The following is a 13,319-nucleotide window of genomic DNA, read 5'->3' on the forward strand; positions in this document are numbered from 1 at the left end:
TCTTATTGAAGCTGGGGAAAGGGCTCCTCTTGAACTGCAGCACAGTGTGGAGATGCACAGGCTGATGCAGGAAACAGAGGTCACTGCCGCAGAAGGGAAAGAGGCACTGGACTCTGTGCCCATGATGAAGACAGAGCCTGAGAGTGAGACACCTGGGCTCTTAGTATGTGATGATTTTACAGAGAATATTAATAATCTGGACACAATCAATATTACACAAGGCTGTAATGAACTGGGCTGCATCTCTATACAAGAGCACAGTGAAAAACTGGATGTTTTAAATCTTACAGAGCAGGACATGGAGCCCAAGTTGATTGACCCTGCAGAGCAGCAGACTGATGTACCTGGTGAAGAGAACAGTACTGAGTCACAGCACACTGAGAAGAGTCAGTACAGGGAGGAGCAACAGCAGCTCCTACAGGGCTTGATAATAATTAGGCCTTGTTCTGTTCAAGTGGAGAGACTGTCATTGCAGAGTCTCAAACAATCATATGATCCCTTAGTATCTGATGACTTTACACACAGGTTTAATAATCTGGTTACTGAGAAAATCGTTGAAAGTTTTAATGAACTGGAGAGTATGTCTGTTCTTGGGCAAAGAGAGGATCAACTGAATGAACTGGACGGTTTTAGCCTCAGAGAGCTGGAGAAGGAGCCCCAGATGATTCACAGTGCTGTGCAGCACACTGAGGGACATAATGATGAAAACAAATCTCAGTTTCATCACACAGAGCAAGGCCATTCCATGGAGCATTTGCAGAATAAGAGACCCCAGCACGATCAGGGGATGAAGAAGAATCACTCAAGGCCTTGCTCAGATGGAGTGGACAAACTGCCATTATGGCACAGGGAGAAGCAGCGTTTCTGTCAGTCTAGCATTTCAAAACCCTATCAGCACCTTCACACAGGAGAGAGACCGTTCAGCTGTAGTCAGTGTGGGAAGAGTTTTAGTCACTCGCACCTCTTAAAACGACATCAGCACATTCACACAGGAGAGAGACCATTCAGCTGCAGTGAGTGTGGGAAGAGTTTTAGTCAGTCAAGTAACTTAATTACCCACCAGCGCATTCACACAGGAGAGAGACCGTTCAGCTGCAGTCAGTGTGGGAAGAGTTTTAGTAAGTCAAGTCACTTAAAAACCCACCAGCGCATTCACACAGGAGAGAGACCGTTCAGCTGCAATCAGTGTGGGAAGAGTTTTAGTAAGTCAAGTCACTTAAAAACCCACCAGCGCATTCACACAGGAGAGAGACCGTTCAGCTGCAATCAGTGTGGGAAGAGTTTTAGTCAGTCAAGTAGCTTAAAAACCCACCAGCGCATTCACACAGGAGAGAGACCGTTCAGCTGCAATCAGTGTGGGAAGAGTTTTAGTCTGAAAAGCCACTTACAGTCACACCAGCGCATTCACACAGGAGAGAGACCTTTCAGCTGTAGTCAATGTGGGAAGAGTTTTAGTCACTCAAGTAGCTTAATAGTCCACCAGCGCATTCACACAGGACAGAGACCGTTGTAGCTTGAGTTTGCTGCTCCTTTGCCAGTCTCTCTCTCCCTCGTCTCAAGTGGTGCTGGACACAGAGAGGCCATTCCATTTGGTTCACATTTAAGGTGTTTTTCTAGCTGATAGAGTGTTCTGATAAGGAACAATTCCCAAAGCTGAGACACATCAACCACCCTAATTAATGGTCATCTCTGGTGCCTCATTGTCTGGGAGATTCCAAGGGAGAGTCTCATCCCAAGTGGTTTACACCCAAGGATGAGTGCATGGTTACTCATCCTCACACTGGGCACCAATAAATGTAGGCATCCTCTCACGAGGCACCAATAAATGTAGGGGTTTGTGCATTTACTGGGCCAATTGTTAATTGTTGCAGTAAGTCACAAAATGATTCTCGAATGCCCATGGAGCTTTCAACCAATGAGCGACCATAGTACCTCCAGGTAAAACTCCAGCTCCTCCTGGACATCCTCAGACTCAGCTCAGACAGTCACGTAAACGCCAATGTGTCCGAGTGTCAGGACTTTTCCTTGTTCTAAGAGTCAAGAACGGAGGTTGCCCGCCCATAACCAAAGGATCCACCCGAGGTTAGCCCAGCAGCAAGCCTCGTGAACCCACCGCGAACGCTCACCTGATCAACGAGTGAACTACGGTCGGAGCTGTGGACAGCTGAATATCAGTATTCAGGACTAGCGCTACATCAGGAACGAACCGGTCTTCTTCCTGTCTAAAGAGTGCGACTTGCTCGGATCTGTAGTCACTTTTCGGTGTGCAATCTCTCCTTTGTTTCAGCCAACACTAACTAGCCGGTCTTCAGAGAGCATCAGCAGCGCACAGCAGCAGAAATCTCTCTTCTTCTTCTTCTCTCAAGTCGAACCAGCACTGCCTGGCACCGGCTGAGCCAGAGAGGGCCAGAGAGCACCGATTGGACGCAGCAACAGCCTGCTACTGCTTCTTTGCGTCTGCGGGAGATCTGAACCCCCACAGAGCAGACGAGTATTCAACATTCTGCATTACAGCTCGAGAATTCAATTGTTACCTCAACCTGAGTTGATATCAATTTAATTCCTATGAGTCATGTACTTGCTTTTGAGTATCTAATGTACAAGTTGTAACAAAGTTCATTTACAAAACGGTCTAAATGAATGATATATGGAATGTATGTCCATCTTGGTTTGTAACTCTTTGTGATTGAATACATACCTTTTGTATTCTGCTAACCCTCACTATAAGATCTATGCACATTTTATGTAATAATAAATGTACTCTCGTGTATTAGTATCCATGTGTATGTGCGTTGCTGAGTTATCCTGCTGGGTCGGTCTTCTAATAACCATCAAAGAATCATTTTGTGACTTACTGCTACAATTAATAATTGTCCTGGTAAATGCACAAGACACCTACATTTATTGGTGCCTCGTGAGAGGATGCCTTTTAAGTTCCTCCAGTCAGGACAGTAGGCTCTACTGTACACAGAGAGGGGTGGGGGTGTGGATTAAGCCGATACCCTGGCTTCTCTCCAGACACAGCTGTGTGAGCTCCTCAAGTCAGGACAGGAGGCTCTGCTGTACACAGAGGGGGGTGGTAGGAGGGAACAAGCTGATACCCTGGCTTCTTTCCAGACGCAGCTGGATGGGCTCCTCTATTCAGGACAGGAGGCTCTACTGTACACAGAGAAGTACCGGGGTGTGGATCAAGCTGGTACTTTGGCATCTCTTCAGACACAGCTGGATGAGGTCCTCCAGTCAGGACAGGAGGTTCTACTGTAAACAGAGAGGGGCGGGAGAAGGGAACAAGCTGATACCTGTTTGTCCTTATCCAGTGCAGGACAAGCCAACACAAGGGAGCACATTTGTGAACATCCAGCCACGCATTGATTTCGAAAGAAGCTCCTTTCCAAAGAATTGCAAATGAACGATCCCGCTCAGGGGACACGGAACCCCCGCCAAACAGCTTCAAGTAGCGTGTCAGGTGCCATTGCTTTAGCTTATGGCCACACCACCCTGAACATGTCTGATCTTAGAAGCTAAGCAGGGTCAGGTCTGATTAGTACTTGGATGGGAGACCACCTGGGAATACCAGGTGCTGTAAGCTCTTGCTCTCTCAGCCAGCAGAGGTCGCCATTGGTGCCGTAGGCTTTGGGAGGAAACCCTGAAGTATGGACATTTAACACTTACAAGAAAAGTGATCTATAGCCTCATTTTTGAGATGTTTTGTGTGTGACTCATACATATAAAAAAAAAGTTTGTAAAACGAATATCGAAGCTGCCTCTAAATCTGCAAATGAAGATCAGTCAATAAACCACTTGTTTATGTATAACTATACATATATTCACTTATTACTGATTTCATTAATTGAGCACGGATGCAATAGAGGTACAGCCATTCACTGTTTGACATGTCTGTACTGGTACAGAACCTATCAATCAGAAAACGGGTGAAACTGTCTTTAGAATTAGCATACAGTACCGAGGCCCCCCATGACCAAATAAAGGCTAATCTCGATAATCATCCTAAATAATGCAAACTACAGCAAAAAGACTCACTTTGAAAAGGGAATGAATGTCCGGAAGGAGTAGTGTAACCAGCTTGAATTGCTTCTCTGGACCTATAAGTAAAAGAAACAGAGAACTAGTAGCGTCATCGATTCCTTTCAAACTGGGACCCTTTAGCAAGCACATGATTCGTGGTGTCGTAAATCTTCTGTATCTGATGTTGGACCAAGCACATCAGGGGAGAGTGCGAACGCAGTCCCCCACAACCACAAGCATCTTGAGATACTGTCCTATGCCCTCTATTTCCCACAGATTTTCTGCTTTCGTGCAAACACGTCAGGAGGAAGTTTGTCAGGAGAGATGCCGTATATAACGAAAGCAGCGGTCAGGGAAAATTGGGGCGAGAGAACTTGCAACCAGTGTTCAAACTGGGCCCAGAAGGTCTTAGCAAAAAAGCAGGACCACAGGAGATGGGTCACAGTCTCCTCCTCACCGCAGCCCACCCAAACGCAGCGAGGGCTGGGGGTGAGGCCCTACGGTACAAGAAAGTTCGCACCGGTAAGCACTGGTGGATGACATTTCAGGCTACGTCTCTGTGAATGTTGCACAGAAACTTAGAGAAGTGTTTCCACACCTTCCTTGTTTGGGCTGATGTTAAAATGCTCACATGGGTCTGCCTATTCTTCTGGGGTGCAATGAAATCTTCCAGTTTTTGGACGCTGACATCTCGGAGGGGAATATGGCCAATTGGGTGAGATCTTACAAAACTTTTAACTGTCCCATAAATTGCAGGGCATGTGTCAGAGAGTGTGACATCCAGCTTGGGTCTGACACCCCACACTCTGAACACCTCCCTACCTACCCAGAGCCTGGCAAAATAAGTCCAGGTACTCTCCAGGCGCTGTTGCAAAGCCTCTCAGCACAGAGGCCAGGAAAATGCACAGCAGCTTCATAGCAATATCTGGGACTGACTTCCCCCCTGAGAGTAGCGGCCTGTACATTATTTCTCTTCTGAGTCTTTCCTGCTTCCCACCCCATAGAAATTGAAACATCAATCTCCTCAGCACCGCCGCAACACGGTGTGGGATTGGGAAGGTAGAAGCCAGAAAATTCAAGACAGGCAAGAGCTCGGCTTTGATGACCAGCACCTTCCCTGTCATGGTGAGGTCTCGGTCCTTCCATTGCATCAGTTTTTTGTTTAAGATTGGCAATTTGTTCTGCCAATTTACTGTTCCCATCTCTTCTCCAAAATACACCTTAATTCTGTTCTCTTGCAGGCTGAGATCATGTCCTTCTTTTGGCTCCCTCCAGTTCTGATAAAAAATCTCACTCTTAGATTTGTTAATTTTTGCAGAGGAAGCCAAAGAGAAACGATCACAGCACTGCAGAGCTCTGCTAATTGAGGCATTGTCAGAGAGGATCAGGGTGACGTCATCCATGTATAGAGATGTGTTTACCTCTCCTCCCCCACTTCCAGGCACTGGTATCCCATTAATGGCCTGATCCTGGCGCAAGGCACAGGCTAAGGGCTCCATAGCCAAAACGAATAACAAGGGGGATAATGGGCAGCCCTGCCTCACCCCTGAACAGACTTCAAAGGGGCGTGATCTATTGCCATTAACCATTACTCTGCTGTTGCTAACTGTGTACAGCAGGTTAATCCACTTTCTCATGATGGGGCCAAACTTCATGTGCTCAAGTACCGATATTAAGTACTGCCGGTTTAGGCGGTCAAAGGCCTTTTCTAGGTCTACACCTAAAATGCACAGAGGGAGGGAGCGATCCTCTGAGTACAGACAGACATCCCTCAACAAGACCAGGTTGTCGCTCATCAGGCGTCCTGCTATCCCACAAGTCTGTTCTTTCCCTACCAGTGAGGCCACTACATTTTGTAGGCGCAGGAAAAGGGCTTTGGACAGGATCTTAGTGTCCACGCCTAACAGGCTGAGGGGTCTCCAGTTCTTTATGTCATTCTTTGCTCCTTTCTTAAACAAGAGAGAGATAGTGCCTTCTCTTAAGGAGTCAGGCAGCAATTCTGTCTTATAGCTTTCCTCGAATAGGAGCAGTAGCGGATCCTGAAGCAGATCCCAAAAGGTGCAATAAAATTCTTAAGGGAGCCCGTCAGCACCCGGAGTTTTTCCCTTCTGTAAGCTCTCCATAGCCTGTCTCAGCTCTTCTACTGTCAAAACCCTCTCAAGTACTTCCCTATCTTCTTCACTCAAAACGTTTTCTAGCTTTGAGGTAAAAAAATGAATTTCTTCATCCTTTACCTCTGTAGTGCTGTACAGTCTTGAGTAGAAGGCCTCGGTGCAGGAGAGGATAGCACTCGGCTCTGTTCTCTCTCGTCCCTCCTCATCAACTACACTTTCCATGACAGACTTGGAGCCTACCACTTTCCTGAAAAAGAAGCGAGTACACTTCTCATTTTCTTCCAAGAACTGCACTCTGCTTCTTAACAGCACTCCTCGACTACTTTCTTCGGCTATGCTCCGGATGTCCTTTTTTAAAAGGGTGATATCCTCAAGCACATCGAAGCCACTGTGCAGCATCGTGTAGAGACGCTGCAGCTGCCTGTTTCCTGGCTAGCACTCCTCTCCGTCTGGCAGCAGGCTTCCTTCCCTCAGCCATGAAAAAGGCCCTTGTCTTCACCTTCACCTCCTCCCACCACTCTCCTACTGACCCATACAGAAACTGCAAGGACAGCCACTTTGATGGTTTCTCCTTGTAGCGGGATACTACCCCCTCGTTCTCTAGCAGCTTTGTGTTGAGTTTCCAGAGGCCTGGGCCAAAGACAGTCCCGCCCTGGAGTTCCACTCTACACCCTAAAGCCTGATGATCTGAGAAGAAGACAGGCTGAAGAGTGACCCCAACAACTTTCACTCTCTCCGAGACAAAGCAATAGTCAATTCTGGAACTGATATTCCTCCCTGACCATGTATATCCTGCTGTTGTGGGATATATAGATCTATATGTGTCAGAGAGTTTAAAGTCTAGAACTAAGTTTTGCAGGGCCAGTGAGCTGGAATCCAATTTTATCGGAAAGCTAGACTGCCTATCTGTGTGCTCTAAGATACAATTAAAATCCCCTCCCACTATCACGTCTGTGCTACATAACAATAGGGGAGAGAGTGCCTTGAGTAGCTCCACCCTTCCTCCCACGTCAGTAGGACAATACACATTGATTAGATGCAGGTTAATGGTCCCCCATTCAACATCCACACACAGCAACCTGCCATCTATGACCCTCTGAATACTTTTCAATTTGAATGCCCATCCTTTGAAAAGAATGGCCATGCCAGAAGCTCTGTTGTTATTGTCCCCTGTCCAAACAGAAGGCCCTTTATCCCACCTATCTTCAAAGCTTTTGAACCTCTCTTGATAGGCTAATGCACACTCCTGCAACATGAACACATCCCCCTCTCTCTGCTGGAGGTAATCAAAGACAGACTGGCATTTAACTCTGTCATTGATACCTCTGGTGTTAAGAGAAATTATGTTTAGAGCCATATTACATAAGAAGGTGGAACCAGTCTTTACAAAACACATTTCTCTTCTGTCTCACCTGTTACCTTCTCTTTTTCTTTTTCTTCTTACCAATTTCCTGCCAGCCATCCTCTGAATGAGCCTTCATCAGGGCGGCAGCAGTAGAAGCGTTCACGGAGTCCATTTCAAGGAAGGGGGTAGAGGGAGGGGTGGAGGGGTTCCAGCTGTCCCCATCGCCATGCTCTCCTTCCTCCTCGCTCGGGGAGAAAACAGAGTCATTTTTCCTTTTCCTCAAGTCCAGCTCCTGGGAGCACTGAGGGGAAAGGGGTGCAGCCGATGCACCAGTCTCCTCTTCCCCCTCACCCACCAGCTGTTGCAGATCCTCCGTGATGGACTGGATGGAGGAGAGGAGGGCATCTGTAGCACTTGCAGAGTCTGAGAATAGCAGCTCTGCTGAATCCTGGGTATCCTCGCTGGACCCGCTCCACCGGGGGGCCCCACACTGGCCCTCGTTCTGAGGAGCAGGAGTGGGGGAGGGGTCCTCGCTGTTCTCGGGGGTTTTCAAACCCTCGTTCTTGTCTGGTGCAGTCTGCGGTTGTAGGGGCGTAGTGCTTTTCTCTTCCACCGGCCCTGGAGCCACAGCAGGACTGATCCTGGCTGGAGGCTGAAAGCCTTTGTCCAACAAGGGTTCTTTGTTTGACTTGTTGTTTGCTTTGGCTTTTCGGGCCGGTTTGGCTGAAACAAGCACTGCCTCATCCTTTCTCATTTTGAGTTTATTGGCGTAGGCGTGAGGGCAGTTCTTAAAAACGTGTCCTTCCGAGCCACATAAATTGCACTTTGGCAGCATTGAACTGTCAGAGGCTAAATGTCCCTGTTTGCCACAGGTCTTGCAGCATTTCACAGTGCAGGACGATGCCAGGAGTCCCACAGCACCACAGCGCCGACACACCTTTGGTTGTCCCACATAAAAAACATAGCCATTGCAGGCGCCCAGCCGGATTGTAGAGGGCAGGTGCCTTAAGCCTCCATTTACATTGTCCGGTAGCAAGCGAACCTCGAATTTCCTTGCTCCTGTTTTTATACCGTCAACATCTCTAACCTCAGTTCCATGGTGGACGGTGCAGTACTGGTTAAGCCAGGTGTGAATGTCCTCCGTCTTTGCCAGTTCCGAGAACATAATAACATGCACCGTTTTCCTCTCTCTCTGTGTCAGAGGCTGCAAGTTGATCTTCTCAAGGGCAGGAACTTTCCCTCTTTTTACCTCAAACACATCCACACATTGTTCAAACAGAGAATAGGTAGCAAAAACAATCTCAAATGCTTTCTGACCTGGGAGAGCGAAGATGAAATCCAAGTGCCGAGGTTCCTTCTGCAACACTTTTCTGCTGAACTGCATACGGTCCATGAAGAGGTCATCCAAAAGCTCAAAACGCACAGCATTCTTGCGGGATCCAAAGGTTGCCATTTCGAAAACTGAAAAACAAACACTGCTTCCACAAAACAAGAAAACAATCCAACTACTCCACCTACAGGCTGATCAAGGTACCACCCCTGCCAGGTAAGTATGAGCTGTACAAGCCCCTGCAAGCGGCCCGCACCCACAGCACAAAGCGCGCAGCCTACGCCTGCTCCTCCCCCCGCACACCACCGCCTCCTGCTGGGCCCACTCTTTCGCACACTCACACGCCACACTAACACTCAAAAGGGTGGGCAAAATGAGAAAACGAGCGCGCCGTTTCCTACACATCTGCAGACCTCCTTGAATGTCTGGCGCTGGGCATGCCCCGCTCTCCTCCACCTTATCTTATCACGTGTGACCACCGACAATGGCCACAATGCCGGGGAATGGCACCTGTAAAGTGTTAATTGGGGCACAGGAACAGCCCGTCTCGTCTCGGGGGCCGGCTTCAAAGACAATACAGCAAACACAGCGGGGCGGGGGAATTCAGGTACATTCAGCTCCGGCGGGAATGAGTCATTTGTTGGTCTTTTCAAGTGCTGGGAGCCGAGTAATCCTTCGCTTGTATCGTTTCTCCCCGGTGACTAGATCACTAGATCTGACTGGGACCAGTAGGGAGCGCTCACCCTGCGGTCTGTGTGGCTTTCTTATGCCCCAGCATCCTGATGGCGACACTCTGCTGCACAAACAGGCGCCGTCCTTCGGGGGAGGCATAAAACCGAGGTTCTGACCCTCCTTGGCCATTAAGAAATCCGAGGGCGTCTCTCAAAAAGAGACTCCGGGGGTGTCTCTCTGGTGTTAGTGTTCCCCTTTACCAATCAGTCGGGGTCTCCTCCTAATCCCCGTCTCATATGTAACAATCAATGACGAGGCCCCCCTGTCCCGCGATATTGTATTTGTCTCCTGGCCGCTGGCTGGCGCCGTGAGATTTAGTACTCGCGCAAGAGACCGGGGGCAGAGCGCGAACGCGGTTCCCCGCCCCCCACAAAGTGTGCGCTCCAGGTTCCCTCTCGGGGCTCTGCAACACAGCGGAAAGGCAGCGAGAAGGAGCCTCTTGCTCTGACGCCGCAAGGCCACAAGAGGGCGGAGGCGCCGCGCGCCCGGCCGATGTGTTGGACTGGTGCGCTTTATGTGCTGAAATAAACATGCGACAGCCCAGAAATGTTTTCAGAGTGCTGTGCACTGGAGGTTTTTGTCTTGTGAAGACTTGCCTTGTGCTCCTCCGTGCAGTTTGTTTGTTCTCCTCCAGTACGGGACAAGCCAACACAAGGGAGCACATTCGCCAACATCCAGGTACATAATGCGATTTGGAAAGAGGCTCCTTTCCAAAGAGTTGCACACGAACGATCCTTCAGTCCCGCTCGGGGGGCACAGAGCCCCAGCCACACACAGCTTCAAGTAGCGAGTTAGGCGCCAAGGCTTTTGCTTGCGGCCACACCACCCTGAATGTGCCCAATCTCTTCTGATCTTGGAAGCTAAGCAGGGTTGGGCCTGAATAGTACTTGGATGGGAGACTTCCTGGGAATACCAGGTGCTGCAAGCTTTTGCTCTCTCGGCCAGCAGGGGTCGCCGTTGGTGCCGTAGGATTTGGGAAGAAAACCTGGAGGATGGAAAGGTGATCTATAGCCTCATCTCTAGAGATGTTTTGTTGCTATGGCATGTGTGTGACCCATATAAAAAAAAAACCCGTTTGTAAAACGAATATCGAAGCTGCCTCTAAATCTGCAAATGAAGAAGAGTCGATAAACCACTTGTTTATCGTATAACTATACATATATTCATTTATTACTGATTTCATTCATTGAGCACAGATACAATAGAGGTACAGCAATTCACTGTTTGACATGTCTGCACTGGTACAGAACCTAGCAATCAGAAAAGGGGTGAAACTGTCTTTAGAATTAGCATACAGTACCGAGGCCCCCATGACCAAATAAATTGGCCTTAATAATGCAGACTACAGCAAAACGACTGACTTTGAAAAGGGAATGAATGTCCGGAAGGAGTAGTGTAACCAGCTTGAAATGCTTCTCCGGACCTCTAACTAAAAGAAACTGGGAACCAGCAGTGGCTTTCGAACTGGGATCCTATCGCAGCACGTGGTGTCATAACTCTTCCGTATCCGATATTGGACCAAGCACATCAGGGGAGAGCGCGAACGCAGTCCCCCACTACCAGAAATTATGCAGTCGAGATTCCCACATTTGGGGAATTCACAGGGGTCAGCACAGCCGGAGTGCAATGGCCGAGCCTCGCCCTGGGTGAATCGATTTTTTAAGAACTTTATTTTCTTTTCACAAAAAAATACAGGACATCACAAATTAGAAAGCTTTACATTAATATACATACTTAAAACAGTATATATGATCACATCTCATTACATTTTGACACGGTACCAGTTACATAGCAACAATTTCTTTTTTTCTGGTGTAAATCACATTCTTTACTTAAACATGATAATGTTTTTCACAGTTTCTTGAGATATTGACCTATGCTCTCTATTTCCCACAGATTTTCTGCTTCCTCCCTCCTTTCTCTCCACAGATCTCTGAGGTAATAGTTCTCTTGGGTGATGAACAGGGCCAGGCTACCTGCTGCCTTGACTGGGACCTCGATGCCTTTGAACAGCCCCATGTTCCTCACTCTCCACAGGGCGTCTTTCCCACTGTTCACCACGGCCCAGATCCTGTCAAACAAGTCAGGAGGAAGTTTGACAGGAGAGATGCCGTTGTAGCGGCAATGCTTGTTAATAAGACAGAATTAAGCGGTGGTATGCTGTCCTAAATGAGGCCCCATCTCACCTTCCATCTCTGTGGTGCAGCCACAGAGAAAGTATTCATGCAGGCTGATTTAAGATGTTTTCTTTTGATAAGGGACAGCTCCCAGATGGGGATGCACTTAGCTAAGCCTGGCTATCATGATCAATGGTCATCCATTGGCGCCTATCTGTCTAGGGAGTGCCAAATGGACATCTGGACTGCATTCCAAAGTGTTAAGAGTAAGTGACTCATATCTCACGCAGGGCGTGGTAATACCACGTGGGTCTCGAATGCCCGCCAAACTCTCAACCAATCAGCACACACCTGTGTCTTGGTCAAAAAGTGAGCGCAAGCTCAGATCGGGGCTCTCCTTGGCCATTGTCGCACATCCTCAGAGACAATCATGTGACAACTGCTGTTGTCTGCAAAGGGACTTGAACTTTGTTATAAGCGCAAGGCCGAGGATCCCGTACGTACTCAGAATTCAGAAAGCTTTTAAGCGCAGGAGGCGCCCTATCCCCGCTCGCTCGCTCACTCCCCTGTTCACACGTGCAGTGCGGCTTGTCCGTCTGTTTATTTGTCAGCTTTGGCGAGACACGGGTGCTTGTGTATTAGCGTGAGCGTTTTTTATTCTGATCAGGAACAGTTTTACAAGTCCGCAAAGGATCGAGGAAAGGTTTATCGCCAGCTGAAAAGAGACACAGCGCTTCGGCTGTGGAGACTTGTTCGGCTGGCGTTCGGAGAGTAGCGTTTTTCAGAATTGTATTGAGATCGTTTTCCACAGAGCTCAGATGTCAAAGCACAGCAGCAGCTCTCCACAGCGATCCTCTATAGCGCCCTTTCTCCCGCAGCTCCGTCCTCATTGGAAGGAAGCAAGAGTGAAAGGCTGAAGTGAAATAGAGCGGGGACGAAGGCAGTGAAGAGAGAGAACGTGGGAAGAAGAGAAAAACGCAAGGGAAAAAAAGCAGCGTCGTAAAAGAGGTGACGGAGCTGTCCTCTCAATAAGAAGGGTGCCAGCGAGCCTTGCTCTCGCTTACGGCCACACCCCCTTGAGCACGCCTGATCTCGTCTGATCTCGGAAGCTAAACAGGGATGGGCCTGGTTAGTACTTGGAGACCGCCTGGGAATACCAGGTGCTGCAAGCTTTTAAGCGCAGGAGGCGCCCTATCCCCGCTCGCTCGCTCATTCCCCTGTTCACACGTGCAGTGCGGCTTGTCCGTCTGTTTATTTGTCAGCTTTGGCGAGAGACGGGTGCTTGTGTATTAGCGTGAGCGTTTTTTATTCTGATCAGGAACAGTTTTACAAGTCCGCAAAGGATCGAGGAAAGGTTTGTCGCCAGCTGAAAAGAGACACAGCACTTCGGCTGTGGAGACTTGTTCGGCTGGCGTTCGGAGAGTCGCGTTTTTCAGAATTGTATTGAGATCGTTTTCCACAGAGCTCAGATGTCAAAGCACAGCAGCAGCTCTCCACAGCGATCCTCTATAGCGCCCTTTCTCCCGCAGCTCCGTCCTCATTGGAAGGAAGCAAGAGTGAAAGGCTGAAGTGAAATAGAGCGGGGACGAAGGCAATGAAGAGAGAGAACGTGGGAAGAAGAGAAAAACGCAAGGGAAAAAAAGCAGCGTCGTAAA

At 48.6% G+C, this 13,319-nt stretch overlaps 1 protein-coding gene, 2 non-coding genes and 2 pseudogenes across 3 annotated transcripts; 4 read left to right on the forward strand and 1 right to left on the reverse strand.

The window, feature by feature from the left end:
• The first annotated feature begins 787 nt into the window (after positions 1–787).
• On the forward strand, positions 788–2,209 carry LOC138242545 (zinc finger protein 3-like). The gene has a single exon (XM_069198080.1). The coding sequence runs from the start codon at positions 788–790 to the stop codon at positions 1,511–1,513; it is 726 nt and encodes a 241-aa protein (XP_069054181.1). The 3' UTR covers positions 1,514–2,209.
• Positions 2,210–3,480: 1,271 nt separating this feature from the next.
• On the forward strand, positions 3,481–3,589 carry LOC138219213 (5S ribosomal RNA; annotated as a pseudogene).
• A 6,767-nt stretch (positions 3,590–10,356) lies between these two features.
• On the forward strand, positions 10,357–10,475 carry LOC138245366 (5S ribosomal RNA). The gene has a single exon (XR_011193976.1). It is a non-coding gene; the product is annotated as a 5S ribosomal RNA (ribosomal RNA).
• Positions 10,476–11,075: 600 nt separating this feature from the next.
• LOC138243574 (U1 spliceosomal RNA) lies at positions 11,076–11,240 on the reverse strand. The gene has a single exon (XR_011192229.1). It is a non-coding gene; the product is annotated as a U1 spliceosomal RNA (small nuclear RNA).
• Positions 11,241–12,722: 1,482 nt separating this feature from the next.
• On the forward strand, positions 12,723–12,836 carry LOC138219061 (5S ribosomal RNA; annotated as a pseudogene).
• Positions 12,837–13,319: the final 483 nt, after the last annotated feature.

This window comes from Lepisosteus oculatus, chromosome 14, assembly GCF_040954835.1.
Source record: "Lepisosteus oculatus isolate fLepOcu1 chromosome 14, fLepOcu1.hap2, whole genome shotgun sequence".
Lineage (NCBI taxonomy): Eukaryota > Metazoa > Chordata > Actinopteri > Semionotiformes > Lepisosteidae > Lepisosteus > Lepisosteus oculatus.

Excerpts from the sequence above, each read along its gene's own strand:
- LOC138242545 (XM_069198080.1), top strand. The coding sequence starts at position 788 with ATGAAGAAGAATCACTCAAGGCCTTGCTCAGATGGAGTGGACAAACTG.